Consider the following 19,618-nt stretch of genomic DNA (forward strand, 5'->3'; position numbering starts at 1 on the left):
GCCATCTGGTGTTTCAAAAAGTCACTGACTCAAATTAAATCCATTTTATTCTCAGGTTTGGTTTCTGTGCAGAGTACATTGTTAGACGTTTGCTTTTTAACCACGGCAATATTTTTCCCCTCTTTTTTTGTTTTTGTTCTCATTCAGATTGTTGTACAGCATCCTTACATTTATGGAATATGGGTAAACAACACAATTCTTTTATACTCCATCTCCTCCAAAATAACAGCACTCCTCGTTTTGTCACACCGTATGTAAACATTACATACTCTTTTGGTGAAGATTCAGCACATTCCCCAAAACTCACAATTTGCTTTTCTTGTGCTTTTTGGGTTTGATCCCTTCAATCGAAAAACATAAAAGCCCTTTTTACAACAAAGTCAGTTTAACAGCAATAACTTCACACGACTAAGTATATACAAATCTTAGCTGTGTATGACTACAGTCTGCCTTTACCAAAGTTCATTCATCTAGGCAACACGTACAATGGTAAAAGGAATGGTTTTATATCTGACAAGCGTATGTTAAACAGTAGAAGACCAGAACAACTGATTTGGGATGCATATCAGCACACATGCAGATTACAGTTTATGAAAAAGGAAAGAGGATAGTCATAATAATGAATATTTTGTCCCCTGTGAACCAATGCATGGAGCAATTAGACAAAGCACAGAAAGTCTAGTGACCTAAAATTGCTCAGTCGTATTTGATGTAATCACTGAAAGAAACATTCAACAAATTAATGAGCTAATGAAGAGAAATATTAAAATTACGGATTTTACTGGAAGCACTGTTGTATTACTATTATTTAACTTGGTTCTTATTTCAGTGTGTGAAAATCAACCATGTTGCACCAGTTACCCTCATGTGATAGGGAAGTGTTTCACATTCCAATAATCCCAGCAGCACATTCTCAAATATGCAAGCATTACAAAGGACACACAGCATTTGATAGGTATACTGCCCAAGAGCGCAGTATACCTAATTGCACTTAAATCTATATGTGTCAAGACAAGGCCTTAAAATATGCACCTATTACCAACTACAGCATTAACATTCATATGCACCACAAGTGAATTGCAATCACTCTCACAGATGTGTAACAGAACCATTTCAGTAATCATCCTCGAGCACACAGGTAAGCTAAACCATCAGTTAAATATCAGTGGCCCATCTTCTCTTTTAGAAACTACTATGTGGCAAGACAAGAATTTTCGTAATTCTGTTAGGTCCAGGAAATACTTATTGGGCAGCATGTCTGAAGTCCTTTCAAATAACGTGTCAATGGTTTATGCACCACAAAGTCAAGTGCTACAGCACGCTTACTGTTTGCCTTACAGTACAACAGAAGGTTGGCCGATACTGTTAATATTAACAAGCTGAAATCAGATATGTACCGATCATTTACTGAATGTAATTTAATATTTAGAGGCTAAGGTTTCGGTTTCAAAAAGCTTTACTTCCTGTAGGATACAATATTAACCAGCAGAGGGCTCCAAAGTACTATAATGAACCAGTCCTTGCTGCTTGATAGGGCCTAAACAGCTTGTTGGCTTTTTGGAGGGGAAGGGGACACAACATGCATCTTGTGATTTTCTGTAATTTATATAATTAACATAATTATCACAGAAGCCTACACAAAAAAAGCTTTACAAAAAAAAAAAAAAAAAAAAAAAAAATCAGCATTCAATGTTAGTGGATGTCTTTGTTGGAAAATTCTTCAGTGAGTTGTTCAGGCTCAAAAAAATGCAGATTTGCAAAGTTTACATTTAGGGGAAATAGAAAAATACTGAAACCTGACTACTGATGTTTGTTTTCATAGCTCTGAAGCCCAAGAGCCAGCTAAAGTCTGTGCAGAGGGGAGCCCAACCTCTGGAAGTTAGCCAGTTAGGACAGAGTGAGCTCATTGGGAGGACGGCCTTGAAGAGACATTAGCAAATACAGCCTGCTACAAATAGAGGTTTTAATGGGTGAACTGAGAGCCTGCATTATTAGAATATTTTGAACTTTAAATGATACAAAGATGTGTCATTTGAACTTGGACATAAAAATATAAGCCTCCAGATCCAGACTAGACTTTTCTCTTAAATGCATTCAAGAACTGAAATAAAGGTAAAATGACATTTGGGGGGGGGGGGGGGATAAAACAGGTAAGGGTAATTATTCAGTCTGTGAAAGCTCAAGTCAACAGACTAGACCCATCAAACCCTCTGCCTCTTTTTCCACAGAGGAGTGGATGGCGCTGTCACTCCAGGAAGGCTTTTAGAATGGAGAAGTGGGTGAACGGACAGTGTCAGCCGAACTTGGAGAATAGTCTTCGGACTCTGAAGTGACCTCAGCAGGGGAAAGGCCACGGTTTGCGCCGTGGGAGGGGCTGGCACGGATACCATGAGGGAGGTGGGCCTTTACATCCTGGTGGCGTCTTCGTCGGAAAACTTGCTTCTCTTTATCAAGTGGCGTGGTCTGAGAGAGGGTGACACAGCAGCAATTGTTAGCGTATCTAGAGAGCCAGATCAATGAGGATTGGCATCCACTCACTGAGGCATGAGGTACATTTTCGATGAGCCAGTGTCATCATGCACTTGTATGTGAAAAGCTGCATTTCCCTTGCAAGTTTTCTCTATGTGAAAAAAATATGACTTCATCTTCTCTAAGGCAAGAAGAGGCAATAAGATCCACCACTTTTTTATGATGTTGCCAACACTTCTAGAAAGAAAGAAAAATGTTTTCATCTTGGAAAATAAAAATGAAGCAGCACAGTTTATAACAAACTCTCAAACAACCTTTTTAAATGCAAAATAAGTAGATGGCAAGGAAAACTGTGCAGCTACCTGCTACAGCCCAAATGAGATGATGTAAGGTGATAAAGTGAAGGATATGATGAGGCATGAAAAGGGATCCACTGATGGGCAATATGTCAAACCCTTGGGAGATGGGAAATGGAGACTGCCAGCACTTTGCCATGAAAGCACTCACTTTATTTAAGCACTATGCTGTGTCATACCTTATCCAGTACAAAGGATGCTGGTAGCGGTCCAAAGACCCTGACTTCTTGATGGTTAAGTCCTGGTCCAGCTGAGCAGAGAGAGATGAGCGCAACTCAGAGGATCACTATGAACTCAAAGCATCACTTACCGGATTAGGAACACATCTCTACACTCCCGTTATTATTGATAAGATACTCGCAGATAGATGTCATGTCACTGTAAACTGACAAGTGGTTTCAAAATAAGTTAAAAAAAATAAAAGACTATATATAGGAAATGTAGAGCAATGCAGATCCTCCTTAATAACAGTGCTCACTTTGAAAACAAGTTATTTATCTTTCAAATCCAGCTTGTATTTGCAACTATTTCAAAATAAAATATCATTTCCTAAAACCTTGTAATGGTCAACTATGTTACTTCTAGGCTTTTCTAACAAAAGTGCTGACAGTCCAGCTAAAAGTAGGATGAGAGGGCAGAGCAAACAAAGGAAAATCTAGCAGTAAGATGCAGATGGATGAAGTGATGACTGACAGAAAAAAGCAGGGAGGTTGCAGATTTAAAAACATCAAAGGACAATTGTTTACCTGTTTTACAAAAGCAGCAATTTTAGTTCCAACTTAAAATGACATCCAAGGCATAAAAATAAAAAGCTTCTGCATGTGTGAGTTGTATGAGGCACATTATGGCTCAAAGCTGAAAAGTCCTTCATTGCCAAAGCATGCTAATAAGCAGAAAGCCCAAATGTAATCTACCATTGCATACCGACATGCAGTGTCAGTGTGGAGAGTGCAGAGCAGTGCTTACTGTGATCACGGACACTCCAGCTGTAGTGCTGTTGACCTTGACTCTGGTGTTAAAGTGCTTCCTGATCTTCCCAGCCACTGGCAGCTGGTGTTCTTTCTTTGACACACCATCATCCTGATAAATATAAAGAGCCATACTTCAGCAACTCTACTTTTCTCAACGTCACTGGTACCGATGCAGATTCTGGCAAAAGGACTAACTACACACTTACATTGACCCACGAGTGATCAAGGACTTGTACAGCTGTATATCTTTTATCCACTGCTACCTGCAGCATCCCAGTGATGAGAGCCTAAACAGAGATTTGTTAGCCACAAGAATTCATAATAACATACTGAGGGTGTCTGGGGTGTTTCATATGGTTCGTGATCACAGCAGGACCACTTTCAGACACAAACCTTGGCTGAGTCTGACACATTGTCCCAGTGTGGTGCAGGAAATTCAAGCTGGCCCCTCAAAATCTGTTCAAAAAGCGCCTCCTGATCTTCACCACTCCTGTATACAGTTAAATTATAAAGCTAAGTTGCTCTATAGGCACTATTAGTCTACATGCGACACCTTAAAAATGTATGGAAATAAAGTATAACGCTTAAAGTAAACCTCCAAATACAGGAGCACATACCCACGGAAGGGAGGGAATCCACACAGCAGTATGTAAGTGATGACACCTGCTGCCCAAATGTCAACCTTTAGTCCATATCTATAATATGAACACAACACATAAAGGACACTTGACGCAGAAAAACAACACTCTTGCATCTTGATGCATGCTCAATCATCCAGGTAAGTAAATCTCCAAAAGTTGATTCTGTTCATCTGGACATAGCATTTTCAGTGGGAGAAACGCTTCGTCACTCATCCAAGTGACTTCTTCAGTCTCAGCAGACTGCAGGTTTCCCCAATCTTATAAACAGTACATTTGCATAACTAGCACCACTGAAGGAACAATGGGCTGGGAGGCCAGTTCCTTCATCATAATTATGCAAATTCTCATGACCATTGATCAACAACCACTGATCAAAGACCACTGATCAATGGCCATGAGTACCATTCACAGAGAGTTGGGGACTGGCTGCAATCACAGCATTGTAAGATGGTGAAAGATGTACCCTTAGGCCCCCTCCTCGATTCAGAGATGGTCTTTCCCTTTTCACTTAAATGGCTTCCTTGACTCCGCGCTCAAACCAGCGTTCCTCCCTGTCCAGGATGTGTACATCCTCATCATTGAAATCGAGGAGGAGGCCTAAGGGTACATCTTTTGCCATCTTACAATGCTGTGATTGCAGCCATTCCCCAACTCTCAATGAATGGTACTAATTGAATGGTACTCACTGAAAACGCTACGTCCAGATGAACAGAATCAACTTTTGGAGAACACTCTTGCATTTTTTTATGGTCTTGATAATGGTGCTGCAGATGACTGGACTGGATAATGTAATTACTGATTTACCCCATTTCAGCAACAATCTCTGGTGCTACATAGGTGGGTGTGCCACACACAGTATAAAGGGGCCCGTTGACAACAGTAGCCAAGCCAAAGTCTCCTAACTTCAGAGATTTACTCCCATCATTGTGCTCATATACCTGGACAAGATACAGAAAAGGGACAGTGGGATATACTGGATGAAAAGGTCGCCAATAGTCAATCTGATTAGTAAAAATTTGATTTCATTATTGAGCCAATTTTTTTTTTTTTTTTTTATTAGTGCAGTGATTTCAGGCAAAATTAATTACAAAAAATTCCATTGACTGCAATGGATGGTCTGCACAGAAAACTGATTTTTGGTTGGATCATGAAATGAATCTTATTCAACAAGCAGTAATATTAAAAAAGCGAATGTGTAGTTTTAAGACCAACAATTATTTTTGGTATAGAGAAGAAATTTGAGTATATTTGATCATCGTTAAATTACCAAAGAACTGTGTAATTTAATTTACTTATTTATCTATGCACCATTTATTATTGGTAGTTTTAAATCCAAGCTCTTATGTATATATATGTACAGATTCTGAGGAAAAAACAATGACATGGAAACGGGGCTAATAGGGAAATTGGATATTTTACAATGCAAAGCGATTCCCCACCCATACAGATGCTCTGTGCAGAGTCGTACTTACCAACAGATTTTCTGGTTTTATGTCCCTGTGGACAATATTGAGACTGTGCAGGTACTTGATAGCACTTGCCAGGTTGAACAGCATAGAACTGGCATCGCGCTCAGTGTATTTGTTAGAAGATGTAATGGCATCAAAGAGATCACCCCCCTGGAGAAAGAGTGTTTGAAATGTGAAAGAGGCCCAGTTGCTAAATTTATAACAGTCTGACGCAGATAAATGGTTGATAAAATTCTCTTTTTAACTGAAGTTAATTAATTCAACTATAAACCAGTCTATAACAGCAAAAAGAATGCATTACATATTAAATGTTTTTGATAACTTATTTGAATTTTATCTTGTGACATCGAAGGTTTCAATTTCTTCGTTAAAAAATAAATAAATCAAAAAAAAAAAAGAAAAGAAAGGAAAAATCAGTACCTTAACTAACTCCATTACAAGATAGAGCTCGTTTTGGGTGTCCATTTCCTCAATCAAAAGAACTATGTTGGGATGTTTCACACGCCGAAGGATTGATACCTCACTCTGTATCATGTGCTCCTGGGTGACAAAGAAAACAATCTGTACACTGTAGCCAGAATACTTTATACACAATATGTGAGATTTGTTTTGTAATTTTAGAGAAGATAATAGAAAACAGTTTTCAAAAGAGAACTCTGTAAACTAGGATCATTTGATGCTGTGATTTAAACAAAAAGCAAACAAACAAACAAACCAGAACCAAATATTTTTGCTTCCAGCGTTATAGCAACCCCTGCTCACCAATGAGTTAAAAAATGAGTCAGCAACAGTTCAACTTCAACTTTATGAACATTAGAAATTTGACGGTGTAAAAGCTAAATTCAGCAGGTGCAGAGCAGGCTCACCTTTCCCCTGCACTTATTTTTGCTGATGATCTTGAGCGCATACTCCCTTCCAGTGGATCTCTCCACACACTCTCGGACCACAGCAAAGTTTCCATCTCCTAAAGTCCTCCCCACTTTGTACCTCTCTGCTATGGAGGCAGGGACTGAAGAGTACTCATCCATTGGCTCAGCTGTGAAAAAAATAAAATAAAATACACTCTATACTAGGTAAAGCATTATATAGTAAGTTTAAATGTTGTTTGCAAACTGTTTTTTGTTTGTTTGTTTAAAGTTAGTTTATGTCTTGTGTCGTCTTGATGCATGCTCAATCATCCAGGTAAGTAAATCTCCAAAAGTTGGTTCTGTTCATCTGGACGTAGCGTTTTGTGGGAGAAACGTTTCTCCCACAAAACGCTACGTCCAGATGAACAGAATCAACTTTTGGAGATTTGTCTTGTGTCATTTCTGACCTTCGCTGCTCGGCCCATCTCCTTCATCCATTGAGCTGCATACTTTGGTAGACGCCAAGGAGAGTGAAGAACCACTGTGTTGAGATCCCTGAAAAAGAAGAGACAGCTATGGAGTGAGAATAAAAAGATAAACAGACGTACTTGTCTTACACAAATTTCAGAGGGGAGCAAAGCTTGTAAAAATGTGATTACAGCCAGATTACACAAAGCTTGTTTGTTCCACTCTGCTAGCCTTGAGCATGTAGATAGCAATGAACCAAGCATGGTGAAACCTTACAGAAATCATTTTACTAGCACAAAGACTACCAAGTGATTCTACACAGACAGAAAATGACATGCAAAAACTTCATGACAGGAACAATACCTACCTGAACCAGAATTATGAATAAGTGACACCAGTATCACTGATACCTGGATTTTAATGAGAAATGAGAGACTGTGCACTCTCCTCATCCATGATCAGATATGTCAGAATCACTGCTGCTTCAGTGAAGATTATGTTTCATTCACAAATTGCTGAAAAGTTGCTAGTTAGCCAGCAGCATTATTTACATAGGCTTTTAATTTACTAGCGTGTTTGTTTAATCTCTTAATTGCTTCATTGTGACAAGGGTTCCCTGAGTTCATGTCAGAGTTTTCTCCACAGGGTTTAAGCTCACTTAAGCATTTTGGATTTTTTCCCCATTTCCCAGATAAATCTTTATAATGATTCAAACGCAGGCTTTGATGGGGTATGAAATTTATTTCCATTAACAAAACTGCAACACAAAGTAATTAAGTTGTTAGGTTAATAGGTAGTAAGACTCTCACATTTTCTTTGAACTACAAGGATGGTAATAAACTTCTACAAATCATTTCCATCAGTAAAGCTCAAGGCTTTTGTTCTGTTCCATGCCAGTGCAATACCTGTTGAAGCACTTAAAGTTCTGTCTAATTAAATGAAAAACTTCTTAAAATTCTTCAATCTTGGCACAACACAAATCATTACTTCATTATTTCATTTTTTTTTTTTTTTTTTTTTTACCTGTCGTCTTCTGAGGCTAGCTGGACTGGTTGGAGAGGGGCTTGGAGACTTTCCAGAACGAGGTGTGGACAGCTGACTGCCTGCAGTGCCGTTAGCTTTTAGGATAAGATAAAGATTAAATGCTGTAGCATAAACCAAGATCACAAGACGTGAAAGGACAGATCACATGCACACTCTTACCTGAACCGGCAGATGAGGGAGACTTGCTCCTGCGGGGCATTCCACCACTTCTTGGGGAAGAGCGACCGTGTACTGAGGGCAGCCGCCCATATGATGCAGACTTTGTTACTCTGCATTCTGCAAAGAAATAAAAACAAGAAAAATAAAAGATGTGGACTGTTCCAGCATCATTATGGCAGAGTAATAAATGATCAGCTTTATGTGTGGCATACTGACCTTTTGTCTTTCTTTCGGCTTCTCTGGCATTATTAAATGCTAAATGGACTGGTTCTTACATTGCGTTTTTCTACTCTACCTGAGTACGCAAAGTGCTTTACACAATGTGTTGCGTTCACCTATTCACACAATCACTTTTTCTATGCTTAAGTGCTTTCTATCTACCACTGACACTCTGGATGCATCAGAGAGCATCTTGGGGTTACGATCTGAGCTACAGCCATCCCTTATTATTACAACTGTTCTCTTTTTTTTCTCTCTTTTCTTGGGCCTATCAGTATAAACCAAGTAACGACATCAACTGCTTACCAACAAGCACGCACTGTAACTAATGTAGATCTCATTTATATCATTATCATACAATTTGAAACAAAGAAAGATTTTATGACCAATTGAACAGAGATTATTGGTCTGTGGCTGGATGAGTACAAGACACCATACACCACTTTGATTCGGGTGCATGAGGGTTGGAGGAGGGGTGCTAATTTATCTGATGAGCTGGTGAACCTTTTTGTGCTGAGGACAGGACGATACTCTCAAACCAACTGCAAGTCTCTGGAAGATACTTTCTGTAAACAGTGGTACAGAAAGACATCCACAGCATGTGCCAAAATCTTTATGCGGGACAAAGATTCACTACATCAGTCCAGTAAGCACAGGTTTTGGAGCAGTGTACAGCATACTACCATCCAGAAAATATATTTATTTCTTTTCTTTCCCAAAAAAGCTTTGCCTATTTTAGCAAGCCAATTCTTCGTGGTTTGTAGGGAAGAGTCCGTGTTGCAGACTGTCCTGCTTGAAGTCTAGATATGTTACATGTTAAAATATTTTATGCATAATTAAATGAAAAATATCAGGCAGGAGACTTCAAACTGTGAAGCAGCTGAAGTTTTATCTTGAACAAGAAAAATGTGAAATCCTCCTTCAGCGCTAGAGAAAGAAGTGATGCAATAGAGTGGCGGGCATGCTCATGATCCACATTTCTTTCTTTCTTTCTTTCATTAAAAGCACATTTTATCATTTTATCTCATTTGAAAATCATTTAATCACCATCATCAATCTTATATTTAGTATTACTATTAAATATAGGGTTCACATGTTTTTTAAATGACTGCACAGCAACTTAAGGTGAACAACATATAAAACACAGGAAATTGGTGCAAGCCTCATAACTACACTTACCACTTTCATCCAAGTTGAAGTCGTCTTGATAGCGGAACTTTTCGGGACCACAAGCAATGAATATATCATCTTCCCCAAAAAAGTCCTGAAGGGAGGTGACCTGAGAAAAATAATGTCTGTCAGCTTTAGTCCAATAAGTCTGAAATGCATTCACTCTCAAGTGATACTATACATAATCTGGAAATAAGATGATGTGTTAACATCTTGAAATATTGTATACATACTATAACAGACAAAGCATTTTTTCCAGCAAAGACATGCAAACCAAGTAAAAATGAGTATATTGCTGTTTCTTCTGCTTGTTTTTTCAAACTGAGGCAAATGAGATTCAATGTGTCAGTGTAAGATATCATAGCAACATGACACAGCCATGCTAAGTGTAGGATTAAACATATTGAACAAAAATGTCATGAAAATTCAGGTTGCACAGTGGTTGGCACTACAGTCTCACAGCAAAAGTTACGTAGGTCTGAACCCTGGCAACATGCCGTGTGTGCATTTTGCATGTATTGAGCTTTAATTTCAAGATTTCCTGGTAAAAAGGTCTCTTCAATAAATAATTCACATTTCAATATGTGTCACATTTGTGCAAAGGATATAGCAGTTTGTTTGTATACAGCAAATGGTGTATAATGGCTTTTAAACTTTAATAGGATTTATAATGTTTGGATAATCATGTTAAAGGGAGTATATAAAACATGTGCTAGTAAAGAAAGATCTACTGTACTTTATTGATCACAATGCTGGATTTAAGGATGCCAAGTTTGAATAAATGCTTACTGCAACCTAAGCACAAATGAAAAATTAATGGTATGGCATGTATAGCATATGAATTAAAGAATTAACCTCTTTCTACTCTTTAAACAGCCCAGCTGCACTTTAATGTCTTCAGGGTAACCATTAAGAAAAGAAAAGCTCCTTTTAAACCTGTTAGATTTTATTCAGTGGAGACCACAACAATGGTGTCTGTCTGTCATTAAATCGTTGTCATCTCTAGTGGGAGATTAAGTTAATTGCCCTCTGTTATTGCAGATTATATTTTGTAAAATCACGTTACAAAATGTTTAACAGTAGCTATTTATTCAGAGATCCAATCGCAACAACACACAGTGGTCAGGCTGTTTCTGAAAAAGAAGCATTTCCACAATGTACTTTACTTAGTTTAAGCAAACTTTGGATAAAAATAACATAGTAACCAAGTACCCATCACTGTAATAACAACAGAGAAGTGTAAATTATAATCATTTCTGCTTTTCTATAAACAAGAACTGTATGGCTAGGTGGATGCTGGTGTTTGCATTTATACACAAGTCTATCTTAATGGTTATATAGCAGTCTCATGAATAAATAAAGATAGACACAGATGACTCTTCGGCTAATAAGAGTGTGCAAGAGAAAGTAGAGCTTCAGCTTTAATTTCCTCTCCATAAGGTTCAGCCTTTAATCCTTCTTGTTTAACTGACCTATAGTATTATAGATATCAGTTAGAATACAAAGGCATGCTTTCCACAACATCACATATATTGTTAAGAACTGCATGTTTGCCACTGTGATCACCTCTAGAATTCTCCTGCTATCCCTCTCCAATGTGCCTATTGGACTGGGGTTAGCTGGATGACCCACGCCTACACATGGTGTGGTCATCGATGAAAGCTCCCTCCTTCCTGCAGCCTGTCTGACAGGCTCATCGGGTTTGTTTATTTTGGTTTAAAAATACACCCATCCATAAATGCTTTACACTACTAACTTTCTACTCACATACAGGAACACACATTCTGCTACGTTGTTTATGATTTTATGCATACATTCTTCTTTGTTGTTGTCTCCCATTCCTTGTCAACCTATAAACTGAACTGTGACCTTGATGACCAAGGAAATGGCTCTCTTATGTACACAAGAAAACTGACAGCAACAAACGACACCAAAAACAAGACACTGACGTGCTACAGTAAATCGAATTTTATATTAAATTACAATTACAACTTCCAAAAAAACCTAATTGAGATCAGAAAGCAATTATATTGCATTCATTTTTTTTTTTTTTTTTGCGCAAAATCCAGCACACCCTTTCTCTTTTCTTTAAAAACTCAAACCCACACATGACAAACTGTAACAAAGCCAAGATGATGGGGAAACACACTTTAGTCAACAAAATATGCATAACCAATTTGGATATTTGGACCAATTTTGATTTCAAGTAGTCCGGTGAGGAAAAAGTTCAACATATACAGGTTGAGTTTTTGAATGCTAAAAATATATGACAAATGTTGGTATCCATTAATCAAGAACTATAAGCTTAGCAGGAGCCTAAAAAGATTTTAGAGGTGAGATAGACTGTTTGCTTTACTCTATCAGCACCACTACTGAATTCTGGCCTCCACTGCACTGATCTTAGATCACAATAAAAAACAGAACACAGTCAGGCTGGCTATACCAATAACCTCCTGAGAACCTCTAAAACATTCAAAGGTCATTCAGTCAAGAATTGTTAAAAGGAATATCAGACACATGGGGGTGAGGAGAGTGGTTGCTAAATAAGAACCTTTTCTCTGCATCACTGATGTCCCCTACCCCCAATTCTACCCCCTCCACCTACTAAAAGGAAATCCCACAGGGAGGAGCTGCACAGCAGTTACCAAGGAGACCAGACAAAAATCACAGCTTAGTTTAAGACAATGAGAAGGCTACTTTGACACCCACTGTCAGATCCTATCTGGAGCTCTTAATGGTGCAAACTGCAGATAACACAAAAGCAGCATAGCCTCATTTAGAGAGAATGATGAAGCATATTGTTAGGATGTTGTTAAGAATTCAAATTTCCACCTTGTTAATCCCAATCTCTCTCTGTGAATTTTCTTGGAATCAAAAACATTGAAAAGGTTAAAGGTATAATAACAATTATTACTACTACTACTACTACTACTACTACTACTACTACTACGAGATAGTGGAGTCTGAATGTTTGAAAATATGATACCTACCAAGGGCTAAAAACCTTTTACAGATCCAATTAATGATATATGCACTCTCAATAATAACAGCAGTGTTCACCTTAAATATACAAAAGATTTATAATGTTATAAAAGAACATGAAACAAATGTTGATCAATGATTTCTTAAAATACGCCTAAAAGTTACCTCTTATTTCAGAGTTCTGTAGTTCCACCAAAGTACTTTGAATTTAGAATTCTCAAGCTTGTGATGAAGCTAAATAACAGAGGCAACTGTGAATGTGATGCTTCATATTGATTATTTTTGCCTTCAGGCTCTGTGACACAGCAGCTCCATTAAACCTACCATTCGCATAGAAAGCGCACGCATACCTTTCACAATTCAGGAGCATCCTAGGGAAGTATTGATTTCCAGGGTTTTATCTATGATTTCCGCAAGTGCTGCTCCTGACATCCAATCCAGGAATAAATAACAATGGATATATGCATGCTATAGAAGCCTATTGATTTGAGCCATAGGAAAGACCACATAAAAGAACACAATTGTGTAACACAACAAAGCATGCACAGGTGGAGCTTCCCAGGACACTAAAGCTTCCTCTGAAGTGTGAGAGTGAAAGCAGGAGCCAGTCACCTAGCATGCCAGAAAGAAACATGACTCATCTTTACCTCCAGTTGGCAAATGGTTCTTGTTCTATTTTGCATGAGCTTCCTTTATATGCAGTCGGTTGTACAAATACCCAAATCAGTTCTGCTGCAGAAACAGCAGGAACTTAACAGGGGTTGTTCCAAAAACAGTGAGGGAAACTAAGTTTCTACACTTAGCTCTTAGAAGTGTTTCAAAACCAAAAAACACCCCCAAAAACATTTATAATAACCAGCCAAGATAATAACCACGCCCTGCAAATATTTTTGGTATAATGAGAGCATGCGGAAAAGTCTATATAATAACGGACAGATGATCACTGTTATCACCTAAATTTTTTAAATATTCAAAAATAGTTTCACTGCAACATCACACACAAGTTACTGTAAAGATTTTCTTTACACAGCCCAGGATGTTCACATGCTGTAAAGTTTCTTTTGAATTCCACAAACAGAAAATTCCACCGAGCGCAACGGGTAGGTAGGTTGAAGGGACAATGCAATGACGAAGCTCATCCAGCATGTAATCCATCACAATTTATTACCAGTAAATATGATAAATATGTCCTTGAGCACAGTTTGGATGAAGATCTATTAGGTGATCGCTGTGTGCAGGTTTCACTAAAATCTGACCAATACTTGAGGAGGAGTAGCGAATTTTAACTGTGGATGGGCAGCTGCCTCGCTATGGCATGAGGTCATCAGTCCTTTGGCTGGATGAGCTAAAAATCATATCTACCAAATGAAGTGGCACACGAAGGCACTTCTTTGTACAGCCAGACTACAGAAAGTGGGAGGAAAGTGAGGCACTCTTCCATTTTGTTCATCTTTTTGCATATCGAATTTGAGAAGGCTGCAAAGCAACTAAAACCATTTAGTCATTTTATTTATTGAATCAATAAACAAAGTGACATTTTCCTAAGACAGTGAGATGGGAGTTACAGCCAGGATCCATAGAGCAGACGTGACATTTGTGGTATGAGTAGAAACCAAAGAGATTAATTGTGGGTAAATCCAGACCAGACCAGAAAATGGCAGAGTCAAAGTCAACTTAAAGGAATGAATTAGAAAAACATTATGTTAGCTTCAGCTCTCTTGTACACAGAGCACCATAAATTCCAACCACATCCACTGTGTATCTGATTGGCAAAGCATGAATGGACCATTTAATCACATCCTCTCACATAACTTTAGAAAGGAGGCGTAAGCCTCTGCTTTCATGCACTGATGTGAAGCTAGACTATCCTCGGTTGGCTGTTGACATCTATTTGAACAAGTAGTGTTGACTTTAGCATGAAGAGAACTTAGCACTGTGCATAATACAGTTATAGTGCAGAGCCACATCCATTTGAGCAGGGATGGGAACATCATGATCAAGTCCCCTCAGACCTACTCAGTCTTGGAAATACTCTTTGCTGTATCTGACAAATAATATCAGGGGTCATAACAGGCCATGTCCCTATAGATAAGACCACAACAGTGGGACTTATCTGTGGAGCATGCATCTCTCCATCACTTTTCTCTGTGCAGTATCTTGGAGTGCCTTTATTGTGGCTAAGTCCTTAATGATTTTATTTTTCTCTATGTATTTAGACACACACTGCATGGCAGTCCACCATTACAGAGTGACTCAGCAGTATGTAGGATCACAGGCGTCAACAAGCACAGCCACCCGCCAAGCTGATCCACAAATAGAACCATGAATCATGAGTCAAAAACAACTAAGTATAAAACAAGGAATGCAACTGCTAATTTACCGGCAGACTCAAAAAAGAAATGCATAACAATCAATTACGGCTGTTTAAAATACTTAATTCTTACTGGAAAACAATGTATATAAAAATAAATTGTCACATTTTTCTTTTCTTTTTTTTTTTAAACTGTCAGCAAAAGCCTGTCTAAGAACCCCCTCCCCCCAGAAAGCAGGTCATTTCCCAAAAGGTTAAACACCCGTGAAAACAGGTCTCTTAATGCCAAAGGGTGTTTATTTGGCCATCTGGTGGCACAACAGGGCAAAAAGTCACAAAACCAGAGAAATGATGGCACTGCCAAGCACACAAGCAGCTTATTATTGGACAGACAGTTAACAAAATCCAAAAGCAGATACAAAAGGCAGGTAGAGACGGTGAGAGGACCATAAAAAATAAATCTGAATTTCCTACTTTTTCAATAGAGTGGGATTCTACTTTTAATATATTGCAGTATCATTGTGCTTTTTGCTAAGCAAATCTCTATTCCTAAAACAACAGAGGATATTCCGAAGGCAGATTTGTTTGTTAGTGTGAAAAATCCTCCAACTGTTCCTTCTACATAACATTACACAAAGGATGCTTTCCTGGGATTACACCTTAGCCATGTGCTCCATCTTGCCGCCGTGTGTAATAATAAGGCCGACAGACTGAGCACTGCATCTGTGAGCCTTTTCACAATACACCTACAGTCCTGACATCAGTACTGCACCGCTCTGCCGCAGAGGCTGTTCCTTAGCAACCAGCTCAGGAAACCATTTCACCATAGAGACCATCACAGCGGGGGGAAAAAGAAAAAAAAAAAAAGTCAGAGGGATACTAATACAGAGTGACCTAACTATTTCTATGAAATGTTTAGACAGTTCTTAGTGTAGGTAGCACTTACATGCTGTCCAGCCATGTCAGCCTCCATATAAAACTGATAGTCACTTATGACTCCCATAATTTCCAAACAAAGGTTAATACAATTAGTCTACATATACAGTGTCGTTATCAATGTATAAATAATAGTCCAGAGTATTTAGAGCATATAGTCGAAGCAAGAATACAAGAAGCTTTATAATTAAGTGTCAAGTCACTGATCAGATTGCATGTTTTGTACAAACTCACTTAGTAAGTATACATTTAATAGTGTGTTACTGTTAGTAGGAATATGAGATGGAGTCCTAGAAACCCATTTCTCATAATACATTTTACACATATTCCCAGATGACTCTGAACCTGCTGGGCTCTCTTGTTGGGTAAGGAAGCAATTCTCAGGGACAAGACTGAAGAACAGACCACGCAGCCTCTGATGTCAGATGCATAACTCCAAATCTTTTAAGCCTCCTGCAAATGTCTACCAAGTGTGGTTCATTGTAATGTTCTAAAATCAAACTTATGATGTAACACAGCACCACAAATGGGAATTCAGCATGGCAGCACCAGAATACCTGTCTCCAAAACCACTTACAAGGGCTGAGGAGGTATGATCCCATTTTACTTTGACTTCTTTTCCACAGAAGCATCCTTCCATCCTTCCCACTTGTGACCAATTACATGTTTAAGTGGTGGAGAGGCTTAAGATAAAGCAATTGCACTCTTGTAGGTACCGGGCTCTTACTGTATGGTTGTTCTTCCTGCTTTGCCTTTGTCTGTGATTTTCAAATGAAAACATTTGGTGTTAAGAGCTTTAGTTTGAAATAAGGAAATGTGAAGGTAAATAACATCTCTTCTTTTAAACTTTTCAAATTTATTGTATCAAAAGAGCTGCTTGTTACACAAATGTGCACATAGCTTCACTGATGGCAAGCACAAACACACTTGTGTAAATACAAACAGAAGATCATCAGGCACTTATGTAACTTGTCCTGAATGGCACAGTTGTGAGACGTATACTTAATGCTTCCTCTGAGTAAGGACAGCACTGAAAGTCACTTCATACTTTAAACACCTTTAGCTGTAGTGACAAACGTACTTACTGTGGGAAAATAATATCCCATTATATTTGCAACTTTTTGGTGATGCCTGAGATTCCCAAAGTCACTACCTAATGTGAATGCTTTCCTATTTGAACCCCACTTGGAAATATGTTGTTGCTAGTACTAGAAGTCTTTGAAATGAACAAACCAATAACTCTGCACAAACAACAAACGGAACAACAATTTAACACCTACCCCCTTCCCGTCAACGGTATAAAGCCTTTTGACGACTCCAGAGTCTAACTTGATGGCATCTGTGATGTCGGTCATGACTTGCTCAAAGGAGTGTGCAGTCTTCTTGTTGAGCAAGATCCGTACAGCCTTGCGAGGTTTTACTCCACTGCGGACAATCGTCACCAGTTTGGGCCTGATGAAGTCCTTGCTCTCCCTGGTTTCTGGAGATCCAGCCTTGCCACTACCAAGGGAAGAAGGGTCACGGACAGACACAGCAGTCTTAGCACCAACTGACCAGTTAGGATTTACATTCTTTGTGTAGTCCACCTTCTTGTATGGCTCTATGGACGCACAAACATAGCTCTCTCCTGGAGGAAAAAAACCAAAAACAAGACAACAGATTTTCTCAGCCCATTAGCAATGCTTACACAAACATAGCATATTAAAAAAAAGTATAGGTTGTGTCAAAGCAGAAGAATTTAAGGGTTTTTGTTTTTATCTCCCATTTTAGTGTCATTTCCATCACATTTTATTTTACTTAATATAAGCCAAATCTAAGGCAGGCTTAAAACTGTTTAGAAACAATGCTCACCTTCCACCAGCTGGTCCATGCTGGTGATCCTTGTTGACCCATCAATCGTGTATATGGTCCGTACTCCCTGGGGTAAGTTGACATTATCTGACAGACATCTTGTAAGATCAGCCAAGAGTGCTTCGACAGACCTAAATCTGTCCTGAGAAATGGCATACACAATTCCCTTGAAGTATCGGTCTCCGTTGCGGTAGAAACGGATCTTCTTGGCCTTCTTTTCTGAGCTTAGTGCTTGCAGTGTCCTGGTTCTGTACAGGCTGCAGTGAGCACTATGAGTGGGACTGGGGAGCCCATTCCCTCTCGAGCCCCTTCGGGTGTATCTTTGAGCCTTGTCCCGCTCATCAAAGTGTTCCAGCTCCATGTCTGTGCTGTGCTATTATACTGAATAATATGAGGAAAGAACATGCTTGCAATCTGAATAAGCATTTTAACTTATAACATATTACACCAATTACGTTCCCTTTAAGTCTAGTGGCTTATACATCCTGCTACAGCACTGGCACAAGCCTTGATGCTGCAACTGCTGCTCATACACACATTATGAAGTAACATGTCACACCCATTTCATGTTCTCTGGAGTGTCTCAATTTAAATATATAAAATTCACATGCATTTACTGTGGATAATATATGGACAGTAACCGTCTCTTGTGGGATGCTGGCTAAAAGCTTATTGAAAGGTAAACCTTAAAAATACAAAAGGAAGGAAACGGTAATCAGCAGGATCTTCTTGTTTCTGTGCAATCTTACCTCTGAGGTGAAGACGGATGTAATCAAACGCTTCCAGGCGAAACGTGTCTCAGATCTTTTATTTATTGGATACCTTGTATGAACCATGCGTCCCTTTGTTGCCCTGTGATGGTGCTCTGCTTCCCTGCCGTGTGTCTACTCTGCTGTGTACTCACATGCAGATTGGAGGCAGGGCTGTAGCCGGTGTCCTCCACCCTCCCTTACTCCTCTTCCATTGCAGTGATTTACCGGACCGCTCTGCTGTCAGCTTTCCTCGTGCACGCTGCTGCCGGGGCGCGTTCTCGCACGTATTAATAAAATGCGCGTTCGTGTTGACCTGCTTTAGTAGCACTATTAGGAATAATTAGAATCAAAAACTACTAATCCTCGTTAAGTTTTACCCGTTAGTTCGCAGTCAGAAAAAAAACTAAGTTTTATTTTAACTTCCAGGTGTAGTTGGCCTGCAGGTTTATTTCACCAAAGCAACAATACAATGGTGACTTTCCCAACTTAAGCTACCTTATGGTATATCTTACAGACATTTTTAAAGAAAACGGATGAAGAAATAACTTACTATTAGTGTTTCTTTAAGTATTTAACCAACCATTTGCACTGAATTTAAAAAAAAAAATCAAATTAAACCGTAAGTTTAGCTTCTAGAAAGTGTTTTAGCTCGTTTAAACGGTTACTATCGTTGAAAATAAGTAATAAAATTCACGCATGCGCTAACAACGTAGACAGCAGGTATGGCGGTAATGATGCACTGCAGTTGTGTGTAATGGGAGTAGCTTACACAGGTGTTGGTGATGTGAGAAATTAACAAGTTCATTTGGACCTGCTCCTGAAATGCGTTTGAGGGGCTGATTAATGTCGCCTTCAACAGGGAAACTGACTGAGCAAACGACCAACTAATGGGTAATTTGCTTTAAAAAATAAAAGAAATAAAACAATCATTATTATATAGTCTTAGGCTTACAGCTTGTGTTAATAATACAT

General features: G+C 38.8%; 1 protein-coding gene across 2 annotated transcripts; it reads right to left on the reverse strand.

Annotated features, from left to right (window-relative positions):
* Positions 1–29: 29 nt before the first annotated feature.
* LOC134640899 (serine/threonine-protein kinase DCLK1-like) lies at positions 30–18,837 on the reverse strand. 2 transcript variants are annotated; one of them, XM_063492973.1, is made up of 17 exons: positions 18,644–18,837; positions 17,895–18,275; positions 17,324–17,670; positions 9,824–9,923; positions 8,426–8,542; positions 8,246–8,340; positions 7,222–7,309; positions 6,773–6,942; positions 6,327–6,446; positions 5,910–6,056; positions 5,242–5,375; positions 4,414–4,491; positions 4,190–4,286; positions 4,003–4,083; positions 3,792–3,905; positions 3,005–3,075; positions 2,293–2,463 (listed from the first exon to the last, which is right to left on the reverse strand). In XM_063492973.1, the coding sequence occupies exons 2-17, from the start codon at positions 18,253–18,255 to the stop codon at positions 2,406–2,408; spliced, it is 2,178 nt and encodes a 725-aa protein (XP_063349043.1). In that variant the 5' UTR covers positions 18,256–18,275; positions 18,644–18,837; the 3' UTR covers positions 2,293–2,405. The 2 variants fall into 2 exon arrangements, with proteins under 2 accessions (XP_063349041.1, XP_063349043.1); XM_063492971.1 differs by lacking the exon at positions 3,005–3,075 and having other exon boundaries at positions 30–2,463.
* Between the last annotated feature and the right edge of the window lie 781 nt (positions 18,838–19,618).

The sequence above is a fragment of the Pelmatolapia mariae genome, linkage group LG14 (assembly GCF_036321145.2).
Source record: "Pelmatolapia mariae isolate MD_Pm_ZW linkage group LG14, Pm_UMD_F_2, whole genome shotgun sequence".
In the NCBI taxonomy this organism is placed as follows: domain Eukaryota; kingdom Metazoa; phylum Chordata; class Actinopteri; order Cichliformes; family Cichlidae; genus Pelmatolapia; species Pelmatolapia mariae.